Source organism: Xyrauchen texanus, chromosome 9 (assembly GCF_025860055.1).
Source record: "Xyrauchen texanus isolate HMW12.3.18 chromosome 9, RBS_HiC_50CHRs, whole genome shotgun sequence".
Classification (NCBI taxonomy): Eukaryota; Metazoa; Chordata; class Actinopteri; order Cypriniformes; family Catostomidae; genus Xyrauchen; species Xyrauchen texanus.
Window position 1 is genome coordinate 22,946,499 of NC_068284.1, and position 26,119 is coordinate 22,972,617.

Sequence of the window (26,119 nt, forward strand, 5' to 3'; positions counted from 1 at the left end):
TACCAGTGGTCGAAGAAAGTGTCTTCCAGGCGCTAGTATTAGTATTTTCAACCCGAAAAGGTCCAACAAGCTCATCATTAATGATAACAACCCACAGCAATCTCTGTGAAAAGACTGTATTTCAGTCTTCTCTCAGTCAAGCACCTTTTAAGTTTGGAGACATTTGCACTTCTCAACGCATTTTTGCGACTCCTAACAATTAATATAAAGTATATATTTGTCTTGTGGTCACACCTCAGTACTATTGACATTTTAACCCTTTAAGCTCTTAGGGTGTTTTAAAGATATCCAGTTTCAGTGGCATACCCAAAATAAAGACTTAAATCAAGTAAAAAAAAAAGAAAAAATGTGGTATTGTTGTAAAGAAAACTTTTTTGATTGTTTAATGATATAGATTATGATAAATTCTTAGCCTAAGAAACTGCTGGAGAAAAAAAGAGCCAAAAAAAAACCTTTCTGTTGTAGGGGTGTAAATAAGATCACTCTGAAATACTGCTTTTGATTTGTTCCCAATCATGTCACCTGTAACTGAGTAAAATATTGTGTTGATTCAACAAAGCAATCAAAAGTTATAACATTACACAAAATTATTTTGCAAGAGTACAAAAATGTCTCAAAGTGTCCAAAAGCTTTTCCAAACAAATACAACATAATAATCGTACATAAGAAATAATTGCACATGCAAACACAACACTGAAGGTTTGCATAGCATGCAGACATGATTTTATTCATGAGATTTCACAGAATGAGAACATTTGGCTCATTGAGTCAGAGTCATGTACTTGGTGCCCTCTCCTGATGGCTTGATGTAAGCGAAACAATCACATGTCTCTCTGCCCAAATATGGATGAACCCAGTTCAATTGGTTTAGCATTCTAATGGGGCTTTCCCACTGCACGGTACAATTTGACTCAACTCGACTCTGCTCGCTTTTTGGGGGTTTTCCACTGTAGATAGTCCCTGGAACCTGATACTTTTTTAATACCACCACCTCGGTCAAGGTTCCAAGTGAGCCGAGCCGATACTTAATGTGATGTCAAAATCCTGCAGATCACTGATTGGTCAGGGAGAATCGTCACTACCTGCGTCACTGGATTTCTGACACACAACATCAATCCGCTAGTTTTAAAGATAGCAACAGCGATAACAGTATCATTTGTTTACCCAAATTTCTAATTGTGAAAAAAGAAATGGCTGTGCGCAAAACCACGCCTTGGTCAATAAAGGAGGTGCAGACGGTCCACTCGTTAGCGATGAGCGAAATGAAAAAGTCTCTCAGGATGTGTCTCAGCTGTTGGCCGCACACGATGGAGGATGGTATGTTTTGTTACGTTAACTCTATACTCTGCTTGAAAGCTTCACTTTATTTAGTTGACCAGCTACTGGAAGCTTGCTTCTAAAACAACCAGGCCAATTTAACTGTTACACTGGTGTAAAATCACCATGCAACAACTGCTTTACGCAGCACAATGAGCTAGTAGGTAACAGCTAGCGATTGTGTTACTGGTTTTGTCAGTTTGTGTCGTGTTTAAGATATGTCACGGCAGTAGAGGCGGCGCAACTATGACGATCAGCCTATAATCCCACCTACACTAAGGAGGCACTAAACTGCAATGGAAATGCCAGCTCAGAAAAGTAAAGCGAGTAGAGTTGAGGCGTGTCAAACCGTAACGTGCAGTGGAAAAGTGCCAAAAGATATCATAATACACATTTCCACTGACCTAATCTGATCCAGGAAAGCTAACGTGTTTTCAGCCAGATGCCATATATATAGATGCTGTGTGAAGTGTGCTTCATATCAGTTATCTAATGATCTATGCATCCAATTAACGTGTGTGTGTGTGTGTGTGTGTGTGCTCGTTTGAAAGATAATGGCCTCCTCTAATTAGTGGTATGTGATATTTTATTTCTGTTCATTTATTGTGAAGTTATAAGCGAAAACCTGACATATTAGCAACACCTGTTCACATGATACATAAACGTCAAAGACATGTGCTCTCAATATTTTTTGTCTGTGAGTAAAACCAATAGCCTGGTTTTACTCTACTCTTTGAGAGGTTTCTAACATATGACAAATGGCTGTTTTTACCAATTGCAATAGTGTGTAGAGTGTTAAGAGTGTTGTATTCTTCTGATCATAATTTTAGATTTTGTCCCATTTTACCTGTAGTAAGAAAGCTGCCTATAATTATGCACATCTGAATACTGGGTGTTCACACCCTCCCTCATCAATAACTAAATTGCAGTTATAAATAATAATATTCTATTAAAAACTATTCAAGATGATATTGGAATTGTAAAAACATACTTGGAAATAATCAATGATTAGAATGCTGAACATGGGGTCTGATATAGCATTTAATAATAATAATTAAAAAAAGAAATCCCACAGTACTTCCTCGTGTTTTATTGCATTATTGGTTCACTCATGATAAGATCAAAATCAGCCAGGACAATTATATATTTATAGTATATGTTATTTCAAGTAACAAAAATAATAATGCATAGAAAATTAGAAAATCTATAAATTTTGTATGATTACAGTGCTCATTCGAACTTTTGCTCTTCCCATGCCGAAGTTGATTTTATCATGCAGGTGATCTAGCGTGCCTCCTTCTGGGATAAGGATATGAAGAGTTCAGATTAATATACTGTATTCAAATTAAGTCATCTTTGACATGCAGTTCTGCTTGCTACATGGTTGCTTTATTGCATTTAAGCAAATGATAAGCATCAGAATCAGTGCTATATATTGAGCTGTATCACTACCTCATTCACTGTTTTTTTGAAGGATTACTACTACCAGAGTCAGTGGTCTTGCCTTTTTCAAACTCAGAAGATGGAAGCTCTTCTGATGAAGGAATTTGGTCATTATTTGTGAGTTGTGCATAAGAGGACCTGGATGCATCTTCTAGTTTTGCTTGTTGATCAGAACCAGCACCAGTACACAGATTTTCTTTTCCAAAGTTGAACAGTTTTCCTGGGTTGAATGATTTGCTAGGAGACTGTGATTTCTCTTGGCTCACATGTGTAGCTGCTGGCACAACTGCCATAGCTGCTTCCTTTTTGAACTCCGGAGACTTGAGGTACTTTAGAAAACCAGGAAGTTTGGCCTCGCCACTTGGAGAAGTGGTGGAGGTGAATTTACCCTGAAGAGGGATTTTTTGTTTAAGTTTCATAACATTATTGTTGCCTAAAATTGAGCTGGGTCTCTTGGGCTTATCTCCTCCAGAGCTGAACTTGGTTCCTATACTTTTCTCATTGTGATGATCTTCACCTCCATTGGGATCTGATTTGTCTTGTTCGCTCTCTTGTCGTGCCAATTCCTCTGCCATTTTTTGATGCTCCTCCTCTTCTTCATTCTTCCTCCGTTGCTGCTGCTGGTGCTGCTGAGCCAGGTGTTCATGTTTCTAAAAAATGCACACCTCCAGCAATTACTAAGCCAGTTTTACTCACCATACCAAGATTTAGTTTTTCTGCTTATAGACAAGTAATAATAATTTTTGGGGTATTGTTAGCTTATGCTAAACATGTAATATGTTGCCTGCTAAGTTACCTTGAGAGCTTCTCTTCTCTGGTATTCAAGTTTGGCCATCTCATCTGCCACCCAGCTTGGAATATCAGGAATTGCAATATGAATGACATATTTGAGCAAAATGACAAAGTGCTGAAATCCACAAAGTAGAAGGAAATGTTACATTAAATTTACTGCACATTATTAGTTATATACAGTTTAGCCATGGACCACAAGAGGAGAAATTCAAAGAATGTTAATGCTGCTCTTTGTTCCATATAATAAAACTGATTTGGGACTAAGGCTGTCAGCCAGTATTTTCCACTGAAGAAAGAAAGTCATACAAGTTTGGAACAAAATGAGGGTGAGTAAATAATTATATAATTCTAACCTTTAAGTATGTTACTTGTCCCTTACCTCTAGTAATACAACAGAGACAATGGCCATTTCAGGACTCAACCAGGGGAAGAGTCGTTTTAGCTGTCCACATTGGCCAATAAGGTAACAGTTCACAATTATAGCAATCAGACCCATAGCCTCCATTGCAGTCTGTTCAAAGGACAACCACAAGTAACAGAACATACAGAAACAAGTTCAACAATCTAAAAATGTGATGCGTTATGATTCAATTAAATAGGTCTACAGACCTGCCATTGTCCAATGTTTTCTACCCTTTGACCAAAGGGCCTCTGGAGGCCTGAGCAAAGTTTTAAGGCATCACTTCGGATCTCTACAATGTTATTTATAAGGGCACACATGGCCGCCAAAGGAAATGCAGATGAGAAGAGCACAACGTAGCCAAACTGTATGAACATCTCCTGGTAATCTTGAAGAGTATCCTGCAAGTCAAAAAAATTAATCTTTGAAGAACTTTTGTAAACCTGCAATGTGCATCAGTTTCCACTCTAAATATTTTCATTTAATACTACTTATAATAATAAATAAAATTGAAAATAAGGTTGATTTTCTCACAGTGATATTGTGCTTTTTTAAACTTAACGGTATTCAAAGTGCTTTACACTGTGTCTCATTCACCCATATTCACACACACACACACACACCAATGACGGCAGAGCTGCCATGCAAGGCACTATCCTGCCATTGGGAGCAATTTGGGGTTCAGTGTCTTGCCCAAGGACACTTCGACATGTGGAGTCATGTGGGCCAGGAATCAAACTGCCAACCCTGCGATCAGCGGCCAACCCGCTCTACCACCTGAGCCACAGCCGCCCCTGAGTGACAGTTGGGGAGTTGAAAGTTGAAGGTTTGATCCAAAATTAACCTTTTTTTTACATTAGTAATATTATTGTAGCCACGTTTTTTGGGTGGAAGCCACAGTTTTAATGCAATTAACCATGGTGTTACTACCGTAATATAGTGTTAATATAGTAGCCATGAAAAATTTTTGTGTTTACTATGATTTTACTACAAAATACCATGGTGAAACTTTGGTTACTGTGGTAAAACCATGGTTAATTTTTGTAAGGGAAGGTTAGGTTTAGGGGTAGGTGTGTCTGTGGGACTCTAAATAAACATAATAAATATGCTGCAGTGATGCCACTATACTGTATGTTAGTATTTAATTAGGGGTGCAAATACTATCTAACAGTATTACTATTTACACTGAGTTGCACTTATTGCAAATATCAATATATCTACTATATTAGTATAGTATATACTGTATATATTATGACCAATGTCATCAGGAGGGGCACAAACCTCATAAGTTAGCATGCAACTTTCAATCTCAGGTTGGGTCAAAACAGTAGACCCAGTCTCTTCTGGAGGGTCCATCCAGGATTTTTTTTTGTCCATACTGTGGTTGTCTCCTGCACATGTGGTCTTTCTCCTTTGAGGCCCTTGCAGTTTACTCACAGTTTCCTTGACATTCTCATCATCATCACACATATCAAATATTGAAGATGGATCCATTCCTTCAACAACAAGAGTAGGACTACCATCGTCTAGTAATCTGCCCTGTGTTGGTGCTTCCACAACTTGGTCTTTGTATTCCACTTTCTCGGTGAAGCTGACCTTCCTTTGCTTTAGACCAGCATCATCTGCTTCCTCTGTTTTGGGAACTTTGTAGCTGCCAATCAAACTTCTCCTTTCTGTTTTCTCTGATTGGTCTGGAGATGAGCCACTTTTGTTCACATCAAGACTGGCTTGGCAAGTCCGTCGCATCCTTTGCATTATCAAATTGCTATAGTTCAAGACCTTGGTGTGAATTAAGTCAGATAACATCCTCAGGGCCCCTAATTTGTGGTGCTCATAAAGATACGGCTGTAACACTTCTTTGATGTTTTGTAGAAATTGGCGAAAGATCAACAATGTGGCCAGCATCTGTAAATTGAAGTGAGTAATATTTTGCCGGTGGTGGTTATGAGCAGAATGTTTTTTGCAGGTGTTATGAATATTTTATATAACACATAGATATTATTCTGTAGCCTGTACATTACCTCTTTTAACCGCTCCATATCTTTGAGATAAAATCCAATGTAGAAAAGACTGAGGTAAGAATTTATGAACTGAAACTTTAAAATGAAGGACACAAACTTTAACCATTAATGACACAAACAAACATTAATTCATGAAGTACACAGTGTTGTCAATATGGTGATACACTAAATAAATTAAACCATTAAACTTACAAAAACAGTCTTGAGGATGAGATTATTATCATACGTGCTCTGAAGTCTGTAATTTTCTGTTTAAGATAAATTTAAAAGAAAAATTAAGGCTACAATATATCCCATGACCACATATATGTTTTGGGCTAAAAGGGCTTGAAAAGAAATACCCACATTTTGTCTTATGAAATGCCAAATATGCACTTTATGGTATATTTAGAGGCTGAATGGACCTTACCCTGATCATTGAGCCAGAGAGCTATTTTCTTGTACACTTCATCACATACAGTAACAGTTATAGCCAGCAAAAGTTTAGGAATAAATCGGCAGATGCTTGGCAACTCTTTTGTTTCCATTACAAATTCCTGTAAAAGAAACAACATAAAGACTAAATAAGAAGTAATGCAACATATCTGACAGCTCAAAAACAATACTGCAGAAGTAAAATGAAACAAGCTGTTGTTGTATGCATTGTAACAAAAGACAAAAGTCCTTACTTGAAGTTCCAGGCAGACAAACATGGCCAAGCAGACGAAGCAGAGACACAGGATGCAGATAGGTAAGCTGACAAACCAGCAGAACATTCTCCTCTTCCAGGGTGGGTAGAAAAACTCTTCACAATCTGTCACTGGGCTGCGGCGTTTAACACCCTGATTAACATGTTAGAAAGTAATGTTATACGAGACATACTACTGGTGGAGATAAATCAAAGCCAATGATACACAAAACACACCCAAAACTGTGGACGGGGTTCCTCCAGTGACTCTGTAGGGGTGTCCAGTGTGCCCCACTTATATGCTAATTCTGCTTCCCGCCGCTTCCATCTCTCCAGGAACAGTGTTGCCCACACCACATTGAAAATGGCGAATACCACACAGCAAATATCCTGACTTGCCTGCATGTTAAAAAAAGAAAATGTTTGGTAATAAAACCATGCCACTGTCATAAGCATATGAAGAATGTGTACCTACAGTTCTATACTATTTACAGGTGTGATACCAACACAAAAACCTGCCTGATCAGACTCTGCAAAGATCCAGAGTAGAAAGCCAATCACTGCTGGGTATAGCATAGAGTTGGTGTAAAACCCCAACCATGCAAAGTACATGGCGATCTTCACACCAAAATAATCACAGATATCATCTGTCAAGAGCAGGAGAACAAAATGATCAGAAAAAATCTACAAAAACAAACAAACAATAAAACCAGTAGAATGAAAAGGTTACACATAACATTTTACTGACTGACTTTGTGTTCAACTGTCACGAACCTCACTCCCCGCGCTCACACGCTCGCCCCCCGAGCTCACGCTCACTTCGTCGAGCTCACACGCTCGCCCCCCGAGCTCACACGCTCGCCCCCCGAGCTCACACGCTCGCTTCGTCATTTATGCTCCCAACACATCCCCGAGCGCCGTAAGCCTTCAACCCCCTGAGAGGTTTGATGGCTCTTCGGGCGCTTGCCAAGGGTTGTTTATGCAGGGCAGCGGTTGTAGAACCCATAACCTTGCCCTTAACATTATGGAGCCAGCAGCCCGACTCTTGGTTTTGCGTCAGGGGAGTCAACCCTTGGAGGCCTACGTGGTTGATTTTTGTGCCCTGGCTAACCAGGTGAACTTCGATGAGGTGGCTCTAAAGGACATTTTTCAATGTGGACTGAATGAGCCAACCTCATCATTTATGCCTGGTGGTCACTGCTCCCTCGACCTGGCTCAGTTTATTGACCTCGCCCTACTGTTCACTGGTTCCTCATTTACTGTGGGGGAGGCAGACTCTGAACCAGAGTTCCACGCCACGGCCCCAGCCTCGAAGCCTGCCACGGCCATTGAGCCAGCACCCATGCCTGCCACGGCCAGCGAGCCCACGCCGATGCCTGCCACGGCCAGCGAGCCGGCGCCGATGCCTGCCACGGTCGGCGAGCCAGCGCCTGTGGCCTCAACCGTCCCAGAGCCAGCGCCTGTAGCCTCGACCGTCCCCATGGCCACGTTTCCTGTTGGCCGAAGGAGTAAGAGAAGGAAGAAGGCCCCTTCTCCCCAGTCTCGTCTTGTGCTCAAGACCGCAGAGGTTCCCTCTGAGTCTTCCACGGCTCTGCCGGCCTCTGCTCGGCCCTCAGAGTCTTCCATGGCTCGGCCAGCCTCTGCTCGCCCCTCAGAATCCTCCAGGGCCCCGCCTCTCGAGCCTCCCAGGGCTCCTCCTCTCGAGCCTCCCAGGGCTCCTCCTCTCGAGCCTCTCAGGGCTTCGTCTCTCGAGTCTTTCAGGGCTCCTCCCCCCCTCAAGCCTCTCAGGGCTTCGTCTCTCGAGTCTTCCAGGGCTCCTCCCCCTCTCAAGCCTCTCAGGGCTTCGTCTCTCGAGTCTTCCAGGGCTCCTCATCCTCTCGAGCCTCTCAGGGCCTCGTCTCTCGAGTCTTCCAGGGCTCCTCCCCCTCTCAAGCCTCTCAGGGCTTCGTCTCCCGAGTCTTCCAGGGTTCCCCTAGTTTTGTCTTTTCCTCTCGCTAGTCCCGTCTAGTTGTTTATCTATTTCCCGGCTTCGACCTAACGCTTCCCCCGACTACTCTTCACTGGATTTGCCCTTTGTTATATTCTGATTCCCCGGCTTCGACCTCACGCTCCCCCTTGACGACTCTTCACTGGATTTGCCCTTTTTGTACTGTTGCCTGTTTTTTCGAATAAAGCTGTTTTTATTCAACATTGTGACTGTCTCTTCTTGTGCGCGTGACATCAACATTTATACTGTAGCACTTCATAATCTGTTTTGCCATCTTTGTTGCAGAGGTGTGACCTCTGTTTCCAAAGAATTGTCTTTTTAAAAACAGTGCATAACCAGAAGAATGAAAAAAGTGATACATAACATTGTTTTGACTGACTTTGTATTCAAAATGTATACTGCAGCGCTTCATATTTGCTAAGAGCTTCTCGGTCAGCACAAAATAAAGAAGAAAGATACACATAACTTTGTTTGCTAAAGGAAGAACCTTGAAGGAATCAAATTACACAACCACTGAAAAGCATCAGCCATTTCAGAATAACTAGAAGTTAGTCTACTCTTGTGCATGCTGGGGAAAACATAGTAGTTCTCACCTAAGGGTTGCTTCTCACAGACTGCCTGAACCCAGGACGTCATCAACTGATTTATAATTCTCTGCTCATGAAGGGGAAATATTTGAAGAATTGCACCCCTCAATATAAGCTCTGGTACTGCAAAAGATAAATACACACAAAATTCAGATTCTGATTGAATTATAAACTGAAACAACAATGTTTCAACAGAGAAATATGGAAATATCTACTGATTGGTTGACCCTCCAGGAAGTGAATGTTATGAAGAGCTTCGCCCTGTTTGGCCCGCAGATTGTCCAGCCAATATTTGATAATACTCTGACGCTCCTAGAGACATAACAAGAGAAAAAACATAATATTAATAGACATTTAATGACTGAATGTCACATGAGAAGACTGTAAGACAGGGTTGATAAAAGCGCACCTGTGATGTGAAAAAACACAGCTCACTCTCTATGTTCTCATAAATGTCATCCTCCTCACATGAAAACCTGCGAGTGCCACCTCCATAGCGTGCCTTCACTGTCTTTTGCATGCCCATCTGTTCAGCTCCACGCAACAAGCTTAAAAAAAGGAACCATGATTCTGCTGCTGTATTTGTTTAAGACACAGTGACCATCCGTCAAACATTTCAGACATTTTATAAGCTAGTGGTTTAAATGAAGAAAAAAATAAATAGAATAACTGTGGTGAGATAATTTTAGAGTGAAGTAGGTTCTCTGCTGTGCCTTACTTCTCAAAGGCTGAGGTAATAAAGAATGCAGAGTTGTGAGTGTATTTATGCTGCCGAATCTGGACTCTGATTTGTGGAATTCCCAGACGGATTTGGTTAAGTAACCATAACAGCGTATGGTCGTCTGTGCTCTCTGTGGAATAGATGATAATATGCTTAAATATTTTCCTTAGTAGATTTTTTTTTTATATTAAATTGACCCTTTATTATTCTATACACTCACTGAGCACTTTATAGGAACACTATGGTCCTAATAAAGTGCCCGGCGTGGTCTTCTGCAGTTGTAGCTCAACCACCTCAAGGTTCGACATGTTGTGCACTCTGAGATGCTATTCTGCTCACTACAATTGTACAGAGTGGTTATCTGAGTTACCATAGCTTTTCTATCAGCTCCAACCAGTCTGGACATTCTCCGTTGACCTCTCTCATTAACAAGGCATTTCTGTCCGCAGAACTGCTGCTCACTGGATGTTTTTTTCTTGTGTCACCTTTCTGAGTAATCTAGAGACTCTGTTGTATGTTAAAATCCCAGGAGATTAGTACTTACAGAAATACTTAAACTAGCCCGTCTGGCACCAACAATCATGCCACAGTCTAAATCACTGATATTTTTTTCCCCACTCTGATGGTTGGTATGAACATTAATTGAAGCTCCTGACCCATATCTGAAGGATTTTATGCATTGCACTGGTGCCACATGATTGGCTGATTAGATAACTGCTTGAAAAAGTAGATGTACATGTGTTCCTAATAAAGCTCAGTGAGTGTTTATGGTAAAAGTGATCTATGGTATAACAAATAACATACATATTTTAAGACAACAAATGTTGTCATATATTGTTATTCATTTAGATAATACTCATATTTAAACCTCATATATGATGAACATACATTTATAGTTTTCAATAAGTGCATTAGGGAAAACAAACAAAAGTAAAAGTATGCACCTGGGAAAGTCATTAGTACATCACAGTTTTCAGCAGGTGCCATTGTGATCTTGGATTTATGCCTCATGATATACTGTCTGGCATGAAAGAGACGACCTCTGAGTAATTTCTCTGTGGTTGAAAGAGGACAGGAAATATTATCATAATGGTAACACTACAATAAGGTTCAATTAGTTAACATTAGTTATTGCATTAGGTGTCATGAACAAACAATAAACAATACTTTTACAGCATTTATTAATCTTACTTAATTTTACTTAATAAAAATACAATTGTTCATTGTTAGTTCAAAGTGCATTAACTAATGTTAACTAATGTATTAGTATTTATGTTGTAACTAAAATGAACCAAGATTAGTAAATGCTGTAATCTAGTGTTCATTGTTAGTTCATGTTATCTAATGTTGTTAACTAATGTTATTAAATGGAACCTAATTGTAAAGATTTACCATTGTTACTATAAAAAGAACAACCATTGTATTGAATTTAAATCATTATTCCAAAGGATATATTTGGCAGAAAAAAATGAACACAGAATAAACAGTATCAATAAGGAGCTGTCTAGATTTTCTTGGTAGTTCTTGGATTGTTAAAAATATATGACCACTGAAACATCTGCATGCACCATCCCAACACACTTCAAATTTACATTTCAGCAATCACCTAGTCTGATCAAACCAAACCGACATTTCAATTCATCACACACTTCCACAGAAACAAGTCTCACTCCTTAAAATTGCATGACAACAGATCACATCTTATTGTCCAATAGTACGATATTACCTCAGTTATGCTGTTGCATGTGTCGGTGTGGAGTATCTTTCTGCCAAATGTATAACAGAGCTATCTCTAATTTACCAAATCAGAATAACAATTTATAATGGGGATATAAAACTCTTTTCAAGATGCCCCTTTATTTTCGATTGCCATTAGGTTAAACTTTGCATTCCTTGTGTGGAAGTGCTCATTTTACTGAAGCAAGTATAGATTATCTGTGTTACCACAGTTTTGTTACCATTGTGTCACAAAGTGTGCTCTTTTTAAGTTACAGTTGAGTGAAGTGTGAAGAAAATGAGAAGTAGTTTTAAGCTGTAACATTTACTATAGCAGCTTTTCTGCAAAGAAAAATGTAATGCCTGAGTTTGTAAACACACACACACACACACACACACACACACACACACACATGTTGTGTTTCCATGTTTTATGGGGACTTTCCATAGACATAATGGTTTTTATACTGTACAAACTTTATATTCTATCCCCTAAACCTAACCCTACCCCTAAACCTAACCTTCACAGAAAACTTTCTGCATTTTTACATTTTCAAAAAACATAATTTAGTATGATTTATTAGCTGTTTTCCTCATGGGGACCGACAAAATGTCCCCACAAGGTCAAAAATTTCGGGTTTTACTATCCTTATGGGGACATTTGGTCCCCACAAAGTGATAAATACACGCTCACACACACACACACACACACACACACACACACACACACAAAGTCTCCATTTGCCTGATTATGACAAGAGTAGGTTAGAAAGAGGAACTAAACAGATGTCACAAATAAGAGTGTTCTTCAGTCTTATTCACAGTTAATATCTCAGTTAGAATTGCATGATAGGGTCTTAATGTATTGAACTGTGGCATTATCAATATATGCATTTAATTTGTTTTGCAGCTATAAAATCTCTTTATTGCACAACTGTAACTGAGTGACTGCTTCCAAATATAAATTAACATTAAGGGTGGAGTTTTGTCTTCTGGAGCTTGTTTAAGGCATAAAAGGTTTTATGGGACAAATGCCTACATTGAATGATAAAGGTATTGCCTGAAATAATATGTGGGTTATTCAAGTACAAATGTTTGGATGAAATAATGAGTGAGCAAATAACAAAAAAATGATCAGTAAGTATAAAATGTACGCACTAGGCTATATATACAGGTGAAGCACCTACATCGAACAGTTACAGACAATGGCAACAGCGAATAGGTAAATAATGTTTACTGGACAAATATCAGGCAACCTTTAGAATTCGGATGCGTTCTGTTCTACAGTAGGCTAGGTTATAAACGCAACAACACGGCGATAAGCAAACAGTGAGATTTTTTGTTCTCGGTGGTCTTAACATTCCTACGACAGCTAAATGACAAAACATGCAACCGTCACTCACCTAATACTGCCGAAGACATAATGTCTGGTATTCGGTTTGGTGTTCTTTATGAATACGTCATCTGTGCTGCTGTCGTCCCGTGCGCTGGTGCAGAAACCGCACGGCGGGTCTATCGAGGCTTCCCCAGCGGCGAGACCAGTCTTCTGATGCAAACAGGTGCAAAGAATCCATCGACCTACCAATAAACCATAAATTACACACTGGTATAGATCGTCCATGACGCTATATACGCTCAAATGATATTTATTCATATTTGGCCTTAAATCTCTATTATTTCGCTTTACTTCTCTGTTTTGTTTGGCAGGAACTTGTACTATGCACCATCTGTATCATGTTGACTGGAAAATTACACAACGTGTGGTGCATCATTTTTAGATGTTCTGAAATAGACAAATCAGAGAGAATGCGCAAAGATCTCGTGTATAAACACAGAGGGGGAAATAGTTACACAATAAGTTTACAATTAGGTTCCATTCGTTAACATTAGTTAATGCTTTAGTTATCATGAACTAACAATAAACCATATATTTTTACAGCATATTAATCTTTGGTTAATGCAAGTTAATACAAAAATACAATTGTTCATTGTTTGTTCATGTTAGTTCATTGTGCATTAACTAAAGTTAACATTTTGATTTTAAAAATATGTTTCTATATGTTGAAATTAATATTAAACAAGAATAATACATGCTGTAAAAGTATTTTTCATTGTTAGTTAATGGTGACTAATGTTGTTAACTAATGTTTACAAATGTAACCTCATTGTAAAGTGATACTGGGGAAATTCAGAAAAAAATGGTCAACAAAAGACATATATGTTGCGTTCGGAATGCCATATACTATACTACTCTTACTCTTATAAGACAGAAATAGTAAGAGTAGTATATTGACATAGTAGGTTATGTCATTTCAAACTGATTATATATTCAAACTGTCACTATCAGTTAGTAGGCTTATTCAGGGGCGGATTATGATGGCCCCGGGGCCAATTTTCTTTTAGCCACTGCTCCAAAACCGGCATAAAAAAGCCAGACTACAGTTTGCAAATGCACATGGGACAAAGATTTTACTTTTTGGAGACATTTCCTCTGGTCTGATGAAACAAAAATTTTAGAACACCATCCCAATCTTGAAGCATGAGGGTGGCAGCATCATGTTGTGGGGGTGCTTTGTTGCCGGAATGACTGATGCACTTCACAAAATAGATGAGGAAGGAAAATTGTGGATATATTGAAGCAACATCTCAAGACATCAGCAATTAAGTTAAAGCTTGGTCACAAATGGGTTTTCCAAATGGTCAGTGATTGGGGTATACCTTCAAAGTTGTGGCAAAATGGCTTATGATCAACAAAGTCAAGTGGGAGTGGCCATCACAAAGCACTGACCTCAGTCTGATAGAAAATTGTGGGCAGAACTGAAAAAGCATGTGCGAGCAAGGAGACCGATACAAACCTGACTCAGTTATACCAGTTCTGTCAGGAGGAATGGGCCAAAATTCCAGCAACTTATCGTGAGCAGCTTGTGGAAGTCTTCACAAAATGTTTTACACAAGTTAAACAATTTAAAGGCAATGCAACTATGGGATTAATTTTGTGTCAATTGTTTTGAACATAACTAATCCAAAAACAAATAAAAATATATACTGAGAATGAATAAAAGCAAACGGAAACTGAAAAAATGTCAAAGACAAAATGTACACAGTCTTCAAATAAACTGCATATTTTGTTAATTAAATTCTCTGCTTGAATTCAGTGATCACGACTTACAAATGCGCTGCTCGCATTTTCAGTCACGCTTCCAACTGCATCATTTTGATTATTCTTTGTGTTACCAACTTGCTTTCCTTATGTCTCTGATCGGTCACTTGTTGTAGCTGGGTTTTCATTTAGATGGCTAACTTTAAAGTTTAAGTTCATCTCAATACATTCTGTGTATGATGTCAGGAGTATTTCCCTGTAATTTTGTCCAATACTACATTAAATTAGTTTCAATTTCATATTATAATAAGCATGGTGTGTTTGAAGAAACCCTTCAAAACATGAAAACTTTTCATGAGTGTTTGAATATCTGATCCACGTGCCTGGACAAAATTTTATTTTTGGGGTGATTTTTCCTTTAATTATATTAATACCATCCTATAAAGGAACGCTTTTTATGATGTGTTTGAACTTGTGGAAGTGATGCAAGTGCTAGGATGCACTTTGAATTATGAGATGATTTTGCCTTCAATTTTCTCAAAAAGCTATACAGTTTTAATTAACCTAAAGGATTTAGGTTGCCGGTATGAAGGACAATGAGAGATCCTTGGCAGAAAAGTAACATTTATTATATGCAATATGTAAATGTAATGTTATGTAAATTTAGAACACTTTGGTTATAAATTATTTACCTGCCCTATCGAAGAGTCTTCTAAACCAGTCACCTTTTATAGGCAAAATCAAACATATTATTGAACACCAGCACGTCACAAACACGTAATAAACGCTTTTTCATCAATATAGTAAGACTCGCTATCCTCTGCACAACAGAAGTTAAGAAGCACGTCTTTCTGTTCTTTCGCAAAGTACCGTTCTCTTACGACTTCAGTCCTCTTGATATTGCATTTACTAACGCATATGGGGAGTGCCTTCATACACGACCTATTTGAAACCTCTATACAATAACGGCAATATTCTAATATTGGCTTTGGTGTTTGAGCCCCGCCTGTTTTGGTACGAAACTAACCACTCGGTTTGGCGCGAACTGACTGCTATAAAACAGGTGCACAGACACCATTTCCTCAGAATTTCTTCCTTCAAGACAGCGATTACCTCTTGTCTCGAAGCCCCCTAACTTCACCAGTCAGCGGACGGAATCTTCACGGCAGCGAGAAGACTCTCTACTCCCCTGCAGTGCTCCGGCGAACATCACTCCGCCTCGCCACTTGATGCTTCGTTGGTGAACGGACCTCAGTATCCTGATTCTCCACAGCACGTCGGCAGGTGTAGAGTATCCTTTTAAAGCAAAATTGTACTTGTGTGTTACAAATATAAGTTATATAAATATAAATCTAGATTTACATTTACATATCTAGAAGAGCCACTTACGTGTTCGCGTCTTTTTCAAAATGTCGTTCCGTAAGTGTTCCTGGTGTGAGAGACACATTCCGCCGTCAGACAAGCATGAGAGCTGCGCTTTCTGTCTGGGCCACGCCCACGCAGAGTCAGCTCTCATGGAGACAGACTGTCCTCACTGTAAGGACATTGTCTCAAGTCGTTTCTCTCATGAATCGCCCTTGTTCTGACAAAGTTCATAACGAACAGCATATCAATTCAAAGTCCTGCCCTTCGGACTGTCTTTGGCTCCTCGTACATTCCCAAAGTGCATTGATGTGGTTCTCGCCCCTCTGAGACTTAGCGGCATGCGCATCTTGAACTACCTCGACAATTGGCTGTTACTGCCGCAATCAGAGGCTTTTTTATGCCAGCACAGTTTTTCTGCTTCAGCCATTTTACAGTGTCCATCTCAGTTCAAACTGGGGAGAACATTTCCACTGAAACTTGTTTCAGAAAGCATTGCGATTTGTGGCGGTGGCATCCACCATCCGCCATCGGCTGTATTTCTAGCCTTAAAGGCTTTTCAGTCTGAAATATCAAACTGTCATGTCCTCGTTCACTCAGACAACATGACAGTTGTGGCATATATATACCGCCAAGGCAGAATTCAGGAGACTTCACACTCAAACTGTATTGAGGATTTGGGAAATATCTGGCAAAGCAGAAATCGATCTATTTGACTCAGTGGAGAATACCCACTGTCCCCTCTGATACTCGAAGTCCGAAGTTGTCAGGCAGAAAATGGTGAGCAAGGATGCTTCCAACACAGGTTGGGGGGGCCGGTGTGCAATGGATGCCCAACTTTTGGCACCTGGACAGGTGCGAGGTGGGCGTGGCACATCAACCGCTTAGAGCTATTGGCTGTAATTCTAGCCTTAAAGGCTTTCAGTCAGAAATAGTGAGCTGTCATGTCCTGGTTTGCTCAGTCAACATGACAGTTGTGGTATATATAAACAGCAAAGGCAGGATTCGTTCACCGCCACTGTCGAGAATGACGCGTCACCCCTCCTATGGAGCGAGCATCATCTCTCCCTGAGAGTGACATATGTCCCAGGCTGCCTGAATTACATTGTGGGTCTACTGTCATGCTAAGGGGTGATACCGGGCAAATGGAGACTTCATCCTCAAACTATACTGAGGAGTTGGGAAATATTCGGCAAAGCAGAAATCAAACTATTTGCCTAAGTGTAGAATGCCCACTATCCCCTCTGTTATTCGAATTCCCAAGCCCCCGCTGGGAAGGGATGCAATGGCACTCAAATGGCCAGTGAAAAACAAATATGTGTTTCCGGTATGCTTGATCCACTCTACCATATGCAAAGTCTGAGAGGACAAGGAAACGGTTCTATTAGTTGCACCGAAATGGCCAAACAGCCATGGTTTCCGGAAATTATTGAGATGCTGTACAGCACACCATGGGAAATAACACTGAGGCGCAAGGCACTAACTCTCTCAGGCGCAAGGCACAATCTGGCATCCCCAGCCCCAGCTGTGGAACCTGCATGTGTGGCCCCTGAATGGAGCCTTCAATCCTTTGGACTCTGTTGATTTGCGTATGCTCTCTATTAAGACCACACTACTGCTGGCTCTGACCTCAGAAAAATGGGTCAGTGACCTACATGCATTTTCAGTCGACAATTCATGTCTAGAGTTTGGCCCCGGTCTTTTAACAGCCACTGTCAAACACAGGAAAGGCTATTTACCCAAGGTCCTGACCACACCCTGACACTGCAAAGCCACACTTCAAAGCGCAGGTGGTTCATCTTCAGGCCTTCTTCCCTCCTACATTTACATTTATGCATTTGGCAGATTTCTTATAGATTTCTAATAGATTTCGTCTATTTCTTCACAAGTCCTCTCTTTTTAGAGCACTTGCTATTCATTGGCCATATAAATATATATACTGTATATACTTATGCCCCCTTTTTAAGTACAGGCTCCGCATTATTTACACAACCGCCTGCATTCAGGCTGTTATAATTCAAGTCACAAGCACTTCATTATAAATAAACTCCCTTCCCGGCCGGGTTCACAAGGAGTAATTCATACTATATGACTATGGCTCATATATTCATTATGAGTGCTCTCCTCCTGGCCATCATGAGGATCACTCACTGCAGCATACACAAGTCGGTCGCCATCCTATACGACTGCACCGCTATGTTTTCTCTCTAGGAAGATATGTCATGTAGTGCGGCGTGATGGGATTCTGTTCCCCATATGCATTAGTAAACGCAATGTCAAGTGGACTGAAGTCATAAGGGAACATCTCGGTTACGTACGTAACCTCGGTTCCCTGAGACGAAGGGAACGAGACATTGCGAAAGCTAGCCGCACCACAAGACTCAGTGGTCAGTTTCGCGCCAAAACAGGCGGGGCTCAAACACCATAGCTAATATTAGAATATTGCCGTTATTGTAGAAAGGTTTCAAATAGGTTGTGCATGAAGGCACTCCCCATATGCATTAGTAAACGCAATGTCTCGTTCCCTTCGTCTCAGGCAACCAAGGTTACATATGTAACCGAGACATTATTACTGTAATATGCGCACACCTAAATTGCGGCAGATTGACCGTGCAATTCTGAAACGTGGCTGGCTTGACCCAGTTCGAGGCAGCCTGAGCTAAGTCTGTGTACATAAGACAAGCTAATAAATAAATAAATAAAAGTTATTGTTAGATAACAGAGAGGGATTTTTTCTGAAATAGTTTTGCATGCTCTTTTACTTTATTAACATTTCCTTTTGTGTTCCAAGAAAGAAAAAAGATCAAATATATGGGCTTGAAATACAATGAGGCTATGAGTAATGGCATAATTAAAAATTTTTGGGGGATAAACTAATTCTTTAACCATTTAGTTAGAGTTGAGAGTAGCCAAATCCACATTCTATAACATTGTTTAAGAAAATTGTTCTAAGCAGTTTGTAGTTTTTTCTATAATTGCTTTCCATTTTGATTAAACAGTTTTTCACAAACAAATTGCGGATGATCCAGAGGATGGAGTGGTGGTACCAGAGATCCATTGCTCCTTATCACACTTGTCGTGCACACACACACAAGACGAGACAGTCACAATGTCAGAGTAAACTGCTTTAATCGATAAAGCAGTCAACAGTACAAAAAGGGCAAATCCAGAGAAGAGTGGTAAACGGGAGCGTAAGGTCGAAGCCGGGGAATCAGAATAGGGTAAAGGGGCAAATCCGGATGAGAGTGGTCAAGGGGAGCGTAGGGTCGAAGCCGGGAAACAAGCATGAACTAGACGGGACTAGCGAGAAGAAAAGACAGGGGAACTAGAGGATCACAAGTGCTGGCAAAGCGAGGGGGGGTAAACTAAACAATAACCAACAGGAGTGAGACGAACGGGTTGTGAAATATATAGGGGCGAGTGCAGGTGTAAACAATGATAGGTGATGAGACGAGTGCAGGTGAAACTAATGTGCAGGAGTGCAGATGACGCGAGTGCAGGTGGTCATAATGTTCTGGGGGATTGGAAACGCGTGAGAAACTCGAGGAAGGGAGATAACCTACGAGCATGTGGGCGAGTAGGAGCAAAGTGGGCGTGAGGGCTCGAGCGAGCAAAAAGAGTGTGCAAAGCTCGAGGGGGCGGAGCGAGGGAGTGAGGTCGAGGGAGTGAGTGTGTGTGTGACGAAGCGGGGATGGGGCAGAGGAGCGGGGTTCGTGACAGTACTCCCCCCTCTGAATAGGACGGCTCCTGACGGCCGCGGGAGGCGGTGCAGGATGATCGGGGGACAGACAAAGGGAAGTGAGACAGTCCATGGGCAGTTTCAAGGCAAGGTCAGGGGGAACATAGCGGACAGGCGGGTGGTCGGGAGATCTAGGGGGCAGCCATAGTGCAGAGGCTGGGTCAGGGGGTCTGGAAGGCGACTGGAGGACAGGGACTGGTCCGGGGGTCTGGAAGGTGACCACCGGACAGGAACAGGGTCAGGAGGCCAGGGAAGAGGCCACAGGACAGGGAGAGTGTCAGGGGGCCACCGGACAGGGTCAGGGGGCCAGGGAAGAGCCGTGAAAGGTGGTGCCGTCAGAGGCGGCACTGTAGGCGGCTCTGGAGGTGGGGTTCTGGAAGGCTCTGGAGGTGGAGCCGAAGGAGGCTTTAGGGGCGAAGGCCTGAAAGGCTCTGGAGGTGGAGCCAATGACGGTGGCGCCGTGGGAGGCTCTAGAGGCGGAGGCCTGGAAGGCTCAGGAGGTGGAGCCAATGGAGGTGGCGCCGTGGGAGGTCCCCGAGGCGACGACCTGGCAGGCTCTGTAGTCTCGGGGGGTAGAGCCGTAGGAGGCCCGAGAGGCGGAGCCATAGAAAGCTCTGGAGTCTTTGGGAGCAGAGCCGTGAGGGGCTCGGGAGGTGGAGCCGTGGGAGGCTCGGGAGGTGGAGCCGTAGGAGGCTCGGGAGGCGGAGCCGTAGGAGGCTCGAGAGGCGGAGCCCTAGGAAGCTCTGGAGTCTCTGGGAGTAGAGCCGTGAGAGGCTCGGGGAAAAAGGTCGTGGAAGACTCGAGAGGCTCTAGAGGTGGGGCCCTGGAAGGCTCGAGAGGCTCGAGGGGGGGAGCCATGAAAGACTCAAGAGACGGAGCCCCGAGAGGCTCGGGAGGAGGAGGAGCCCTGGAAGACTCCAGAGACGAAGCCCTGAGAGGCTTGGAAGGGGGTGGAGCCCTGAAAGACTCGAGAGGAGAAGCCCTGAGAGGCTTGAGGGGAGGAGGAGTCCTGAGAGACTCGAGAGGGGAAGCCCTGAGAGGCTTGAGAGGGGGAGGAGCCCTGAGAGACTCGAGAGGCGAAGCTGTGAGAGGCTTGAGGGGTGGAGCCATGAAAGACGAGGAGCCCTGAGAGTCTTGAGAGGCGAAGCCGTGAGAGGCTTGAGGGGTGGAGCCCTGAAAGACTCGAGAGGAGAAGCCCTGAGAGGCTTGGGAGGGGGAGCCCTGAAAGACTCGAGAGGAGAAGCCCTGAGAGGCTCGAGAGGAGCCCTGGGAGGCTTGGAAGGAGGAGCCTTGGGAGGCTCGTGTGGCGGAGCCCTGGGAGGCTCGAGAGGAGGAGCCCTGGGAGGCTTGGGAGGAGGAGCCTTGAAAGACTCGGGAGGAGAAGCCCTGAGAGGCTTGAGAGGTGGAGCTCTGGGAGGCTCGAGGGGTGGAGCTCTGGGAGGCTCGAGAGACTTGAAAGGCAGAACCCTGGGGGGGCTTGGGAGGTAGAGCTCTGGGAGGCTCGAGAGGAGGAGCCTTAGGAGGCTCGAGAGGAAGAGCCCTGGGAGGCTTGAGAGGAGCCCTGGGAGGCTTGGGAGGAGGAGCCTTGGGAGACTCGAGAGGCAGAGGCCGCGAGGGCTCTGAGGGGTGAGCAGAGGCTGGCAGAGCCGTGGAAGACTCTGGGGGCGGAGCAGAGGCTGGCAGAGCCGTGGAAGACTCTGGGGGCGGAGCAGAACCTGGCAGAGCCGTGGAAGACTCTGGGGGCGGAGCAGAACCCGGCAGAGCCGTGGAAGACTCTGGGGGCAGAGCAGAACCCGGCAGAGCCGTGGAAGACTCTGGGGGCGGAGCAGAACCCGGCAGAGCCATGGAAGACTCTGAGGGAACCTCTGCGGTCTTGAGCACAAGACGAGACTGGGGAGAAGGGGCCCTCTTCCTTCTCTTGCGTCCTCGGCCAACAGGGGACGTGGCCATGGGGACGGTCGAGGCTACAGGCACTGGCTCGCCGACCGTGGCGGGCATGGGCGCTGGCTCGCCGGCCGTGGCGGGCATGGGTGCTGGCTCGCCGGCCGTGGCGGGCATGGGCGCTGGCTCGTTGGCCGTGGCGGGCATGGGCGCTGGCTCGTTGGCCGTGGCGGGCATGGGCGTTGACTCGCTGGCCGTGCCAGGCTTCGAGACTGGGGCCGAGACAGGCTTCGGGACTGGGGCCGTGACAGGCCTCGGGACTGGGGCCGTGTCAGGCTTCGGGGCTAGGGCCGTGTCAGGCCTCGGGACTGGGGCCATGTCAGGCTTCGGGACTGGGGCCGTGACAGGCCTCGGGACTGGGGCCGTGTCAGGCCTCAGGGCTAGGGCCGTGTCAGGCTTCGGGGCTAGGGCCGTGTCAGGCTTCGGGGCTAGGGCCATGTCAGGCTTCGGGGCTAGGGCCGTGTCAGGCTTCGAGACGGGGGCCGTGGTAGGCTTCAAGACTGGGGCCGTGGTATGGAACGCTGGTTCAGTTTCTGCCTCCCCCACAGTAAACGAGGAACCAGCGTACAGTAGGGCGAGGTCAATAAACTGAGCCAGGTTGAGGGAGCAGCGACCACCAGGCATAACTGATGAGGTTGGCTCATTCAGCCCACATTGAAAAATGTCTTTCAGAGCCACCTCATCAAAGTTCACCTGGTTAGCCAGGGCACAAAAGTCAACCACGTAAGCCTCCAAGGGTTGACTCCCCTGACGCAAAGCCAAGAGTCGGGCCGCTGGCTCCAAAAAGTTAAGGGCAGGGTTTACCGTTCTATAACCGCTGCCCTGCTTAAACAACCCTTGGCAAGCGTCCGAAGAGCCATCAAACCTCTCAGGGGGTTGAAGGCTTACGGCGCTCAGGGATGGGTTGGGAGCATAAACGGGCTCAGGGACAGACACAGGTAGAACAGGGTGACATAAATCAAAAATCGCACGTACCTGCTGTCCCTGGGCCGTGAGCGCTCGATCATGTCTCCCAACCGTAGGTCCTCGTGCAGAACGTGCCGTGAACATCCGCTCTAGTGAGCTGCGAAAATCCACCGGGGAATACATTGTGACTGTCTTCTGTATAGGTTGGTTATTCTGTCGCGCACACACACACAAGACGAGACAGTCACAATGTCAGAGTAAACTGCTTTAATCGATAAAGCGGTCAACAGTACAAAAAGGGCAAATCCAGAGAAGAGTGGTAAACGGGAGCGTAAGGTCGAAGCCGGGGAATCAGAATAGGGTAAAGGGGCAAATCCGGATGAGAGTGGTCAAGGGGAGCGTAGGGTCGAAGCCGGGAAACAAGCATGAACTAGACGGGACTAGCGAGAGGAAAAGAATGAATGAATGAAAAACTTTATTAATCCCGATAGGGAAACTAGTTTGCCACCAACCATACAGCCATCAAACAAACACAATACACAACTAACAAATAGACAATTTTGGATTAACAGACTAATAATAATAGGCCCTGATTAGGAAACACAATGTGAATAGAATTCAATATCACAGTTCAAATTAACGATGTTCATTAAAAAATCTAACCGCTGAAGGAACAAAAGATCTTCTCATGCGCTCACTAGAGCACCGGGGCATTATCAATCGCTCACTGAAAGAGCTTCTGAGTCCTTTAAACAGATTGTGAAGTGGATGGCCTTCAAAGAACAGGACAAGTTTTAGTTTTGAACTTGTTCTCTTCTCCACAGTAACCTCCAATACATCTGGGTTAAGACCAATTACTGAACCAGCTCTCTTAATCAGCTTATTTATCCTATTCTTATCTTCAACAGATATACTACCCCCCAACAAAGTACAGCATAAAAAAGAACACTAGCTAAAATCCCTTGATAAAAAACATTTAAGAGCTTTGTGCTGATATCGAATGATCTAAGTTTTCTCAAAAAGAACAGTCTCGTCTGAGCCTTCTTTATTAGAACATTAGTGTTCTCTTTCCAATTTAATTTTTCATCCAGATGAACACCTAAAAATGTATATGACTGAACAATTTCGATCACCTGACCATTAATTGTAACTGGGAGGACCTTTTCTTTTTTCTTTCTAAAATCAATCACAAGTTCTTTAGTCTTCCCTATGTTCAGTTTCAAAAAATTAGACTCACACCAACTGCAAAAAGACTGAATCTCCCTTCTATAAACAAGATCATCCCCCTGATTTAGTAGACCCACTAATGCAGTATCATCAGAAAATTTTTGGGCCCAACCAGATAGCTGACTATATCTATAGTCAGCAGTATATAATGAAAATAAAAAGGGAGATAAAACTGTACCCTGAGGTGCACCGGTATTGGTTAAAATGGTATCAGAATGTTTGTTACCAATCCTAACAAACTGTGGTCGTGCTAAAAGGTACTCTAAAATTTAAAATCAATTAATTTATTAGCTAAAATATGTGGCTGTATAGTATTAAAAGCACTCGAAAAATCAAAAAACAAGATCCTAACGGAACTGGCAGTAGTTTCAAGGGGACTATAAATATTGTGACCCATAAATAGTAGTGCATCATCTACCCCTACACCCTTCCTATAAGCAAACTGCAAAGGATCCTGAAAAGCAGACACGTGCCTAGTCAGATGTTCCAATACTACCCTCTCAAAACACTTCATGATCTGCAAAGTCAAAGCTATAGGCCTCAATTCAGAAAGATTATTAGACACCTTAGCTTTTTTGGGGATAGGGACAAGACATGATGTTTTCCACATAGCCGGGATTTTGGCAGTGGACAGGGACAAAGAAAACAATAAATGAAGGACGTAGCACAGCTGGTCAGCACACACTTTTAGGGTACGTGGAAGAACACCATCAGGGCCTGCCGCCTTATTTGATTTAATACGCCTTAACTGCTGACTGAACCTCTTCAGTATTAAGAATAATGGCTGGACTACAGTCCTCAGAGCTGCTCTGCCTAAGATTAGAGAGAACACTCTCATGAAGTGAAGAAAAATCTAATTCATCGAACCTCGCAAAAAAGGTATTGGCATCGTTGGCCTGTAAACCCAGGTTACATAGACTGAGCTTACTGGTCCCATATCCAGTGATAGACTTCATACCATTCCATAACCCTCTTGTGTTGCTAGAGGACATGTTTCCTTCAACCTTTTCCTTATACTTTAATTTCCCTTGTCTGATAATGACCTTCAATTCTCTTTGAGCATTTTTAATTCTTTCTTTATCGCCACTGTAAAAAGCAGCTTTCTTCTTATTTATAGCAGCCTTAACTTCTCTGGTGACCCATGGTTTGTTATTTGGGAATATTTTAATTAATTTACAAGGGATTATAGACTCAACACAATAATTAATATAACAAGACAGGGGAACTAGAGGATCACAAGTGCTGGCAAAGCGAGGGGGGGTAAACTAAACAATAACCAGCAGGAGTGAGACGAACGGGTTGTGAAATATATAGGGGCGAGTGCAGGTGTAAACAATGATAGGTGATGAGACGAGTGCAGGTGAAACTAATGTGCAGGAGTGCAGATGACGCGAGTGCAGGTGGTCATAATGTTCTGGGGGATTGGAAACGCGTGAGAAACTCGAGGAAGGGAGATAACCTACGAGCATGTGGGCGAGTAGGAGCAAAGTGGGCGTGAGGGCTCGAGCGAGCAAAAAGAGTGTGCAAAGCTCGAGGGGGCGGAGCGAGGGAGTGAGGTCGAGGGAGTGAGTGTGTGTGCGACGAAGCGGGGATGGGGCAGAGGAGCGGGGTTCGTGACAACACTAGAATCTTGTTATTCTGCATGGATTAATGAATCCCTTGACATCATCTTTGAAAGGCCTGGAGCCCCAGCTAATATTATGTGATTTTCTGCAGACTATGTTTTAAATTCATAAATACACAAAAAGTTACACTTTATTAGTCTATATCTGGCTTTTTATATATGCAAGTCTCTGACTAGCATCCCAACAAATAAATGTTAATGCCAGATATTGCACTCAGTACCACATATAGAATGCGTACTTGGAAAGGAAACTGATTATGTTACAGATATATTACATCACTAGGAAGGACCCTTGCATCAGGCACATTCCATTCAATTCCAGCCTACAGTTGTTTGATGTTTTTTTTGTCTTTGATCTTTTATGCTTATAAAAAACACTTGAGACCACTTGAAGAAAAATCATTAGGCTATCGTCTGTTTGTTGGCTTAAAATTAAAGTAAATATCTGTTCATCTGTCAGCTGCTTTAAGAGAAAGAATATGAAACTTATTCTCTAGACCAGACACATGTGAGTTTTCTGGATGATAATTTATGATTGTCAATTGATGACTGAAAATGTACATGAATTA

At 43.1% G+C, this 26,119-nt stretch overlaps 1 protein-coding gene across 2 annotated transcripts; it reads right to left on the minus strand.

Annotated features, from left to right (window-relative positions):
* Nucleotides 1-716: 716 nt before the first annotated feature.
* On the minus strand, nt 717-15,962 carry LOC127649216 (anoctamin-8-like). 2 transcript variants are annotated; one of them, XM_052134220.1, is made up of 19 exons: nt 15,865-15,941; nt 13,339-13,434; nt 13,055-13,229; nt 10,880-10,990; nt 9,933-10,065; nt 9,624-9,762; nt 9,430-9,526; nt 9,221-9,337; nt 7,160-7,287; nt 6,878-7,039; nt 6,642-6,794; nt 6,383-6,509; nt 6,166-6,221; nt 5,974-6,048; nt 5,234-5,857; nt 4,162-4,353; nt 3,932-4,063; nt 3,557-3,667; nt 717-3,410 (listed from the first exon to the last, which is right to left on the minus strand). In XM_052134220.1, exons 3-19 carry the CDS (start codon nt 13,071-13,073, stop codon nt 2,775-2,777), a joined length of 3,012 nt encoding a protein of 1,003 aa, XP_051990180.1. In that variant the 5' UTR covers nt 13,074-13,229; nt 13,339-13,434; nt 15,865-15,941; the 3' UTR covers nt 717-2,774. The 2 variants fall into 2 exon arrangements, with proteins under 2 accessions (XP_051990180.1, XP_051990181.1); XM_052134221.1 differs by lacking the exon at nt 13,339-13,434 and having other exon boundaries at nt 15,865-15,962.
* Between the last annotated feature and the right edge of the window lie 10,157 nt (nt 15,963-26,119).

What these genes read in the sequence shown, in the direction of transcription:
- LOC127649216 (XM_052134221.1), bottom strand. An exon ending in TGTACTAATGACTTTCCCAG is followed by an intron (nt 10,066 to 10,879) that starts GTGCATACTTTT and finishes TCTATTCCACAG; the next exon opens with AGAGCACAGACGACCATACG. An exon ending in ATATGGAGCGGTTAAAAGAG is followed by an intron (nt 5,858 to 5,973) that starts GTAATGTACAGG and finishes TTCAATTTACAG; the next exon opens with ATGCTGGCCACATTGTTGAT.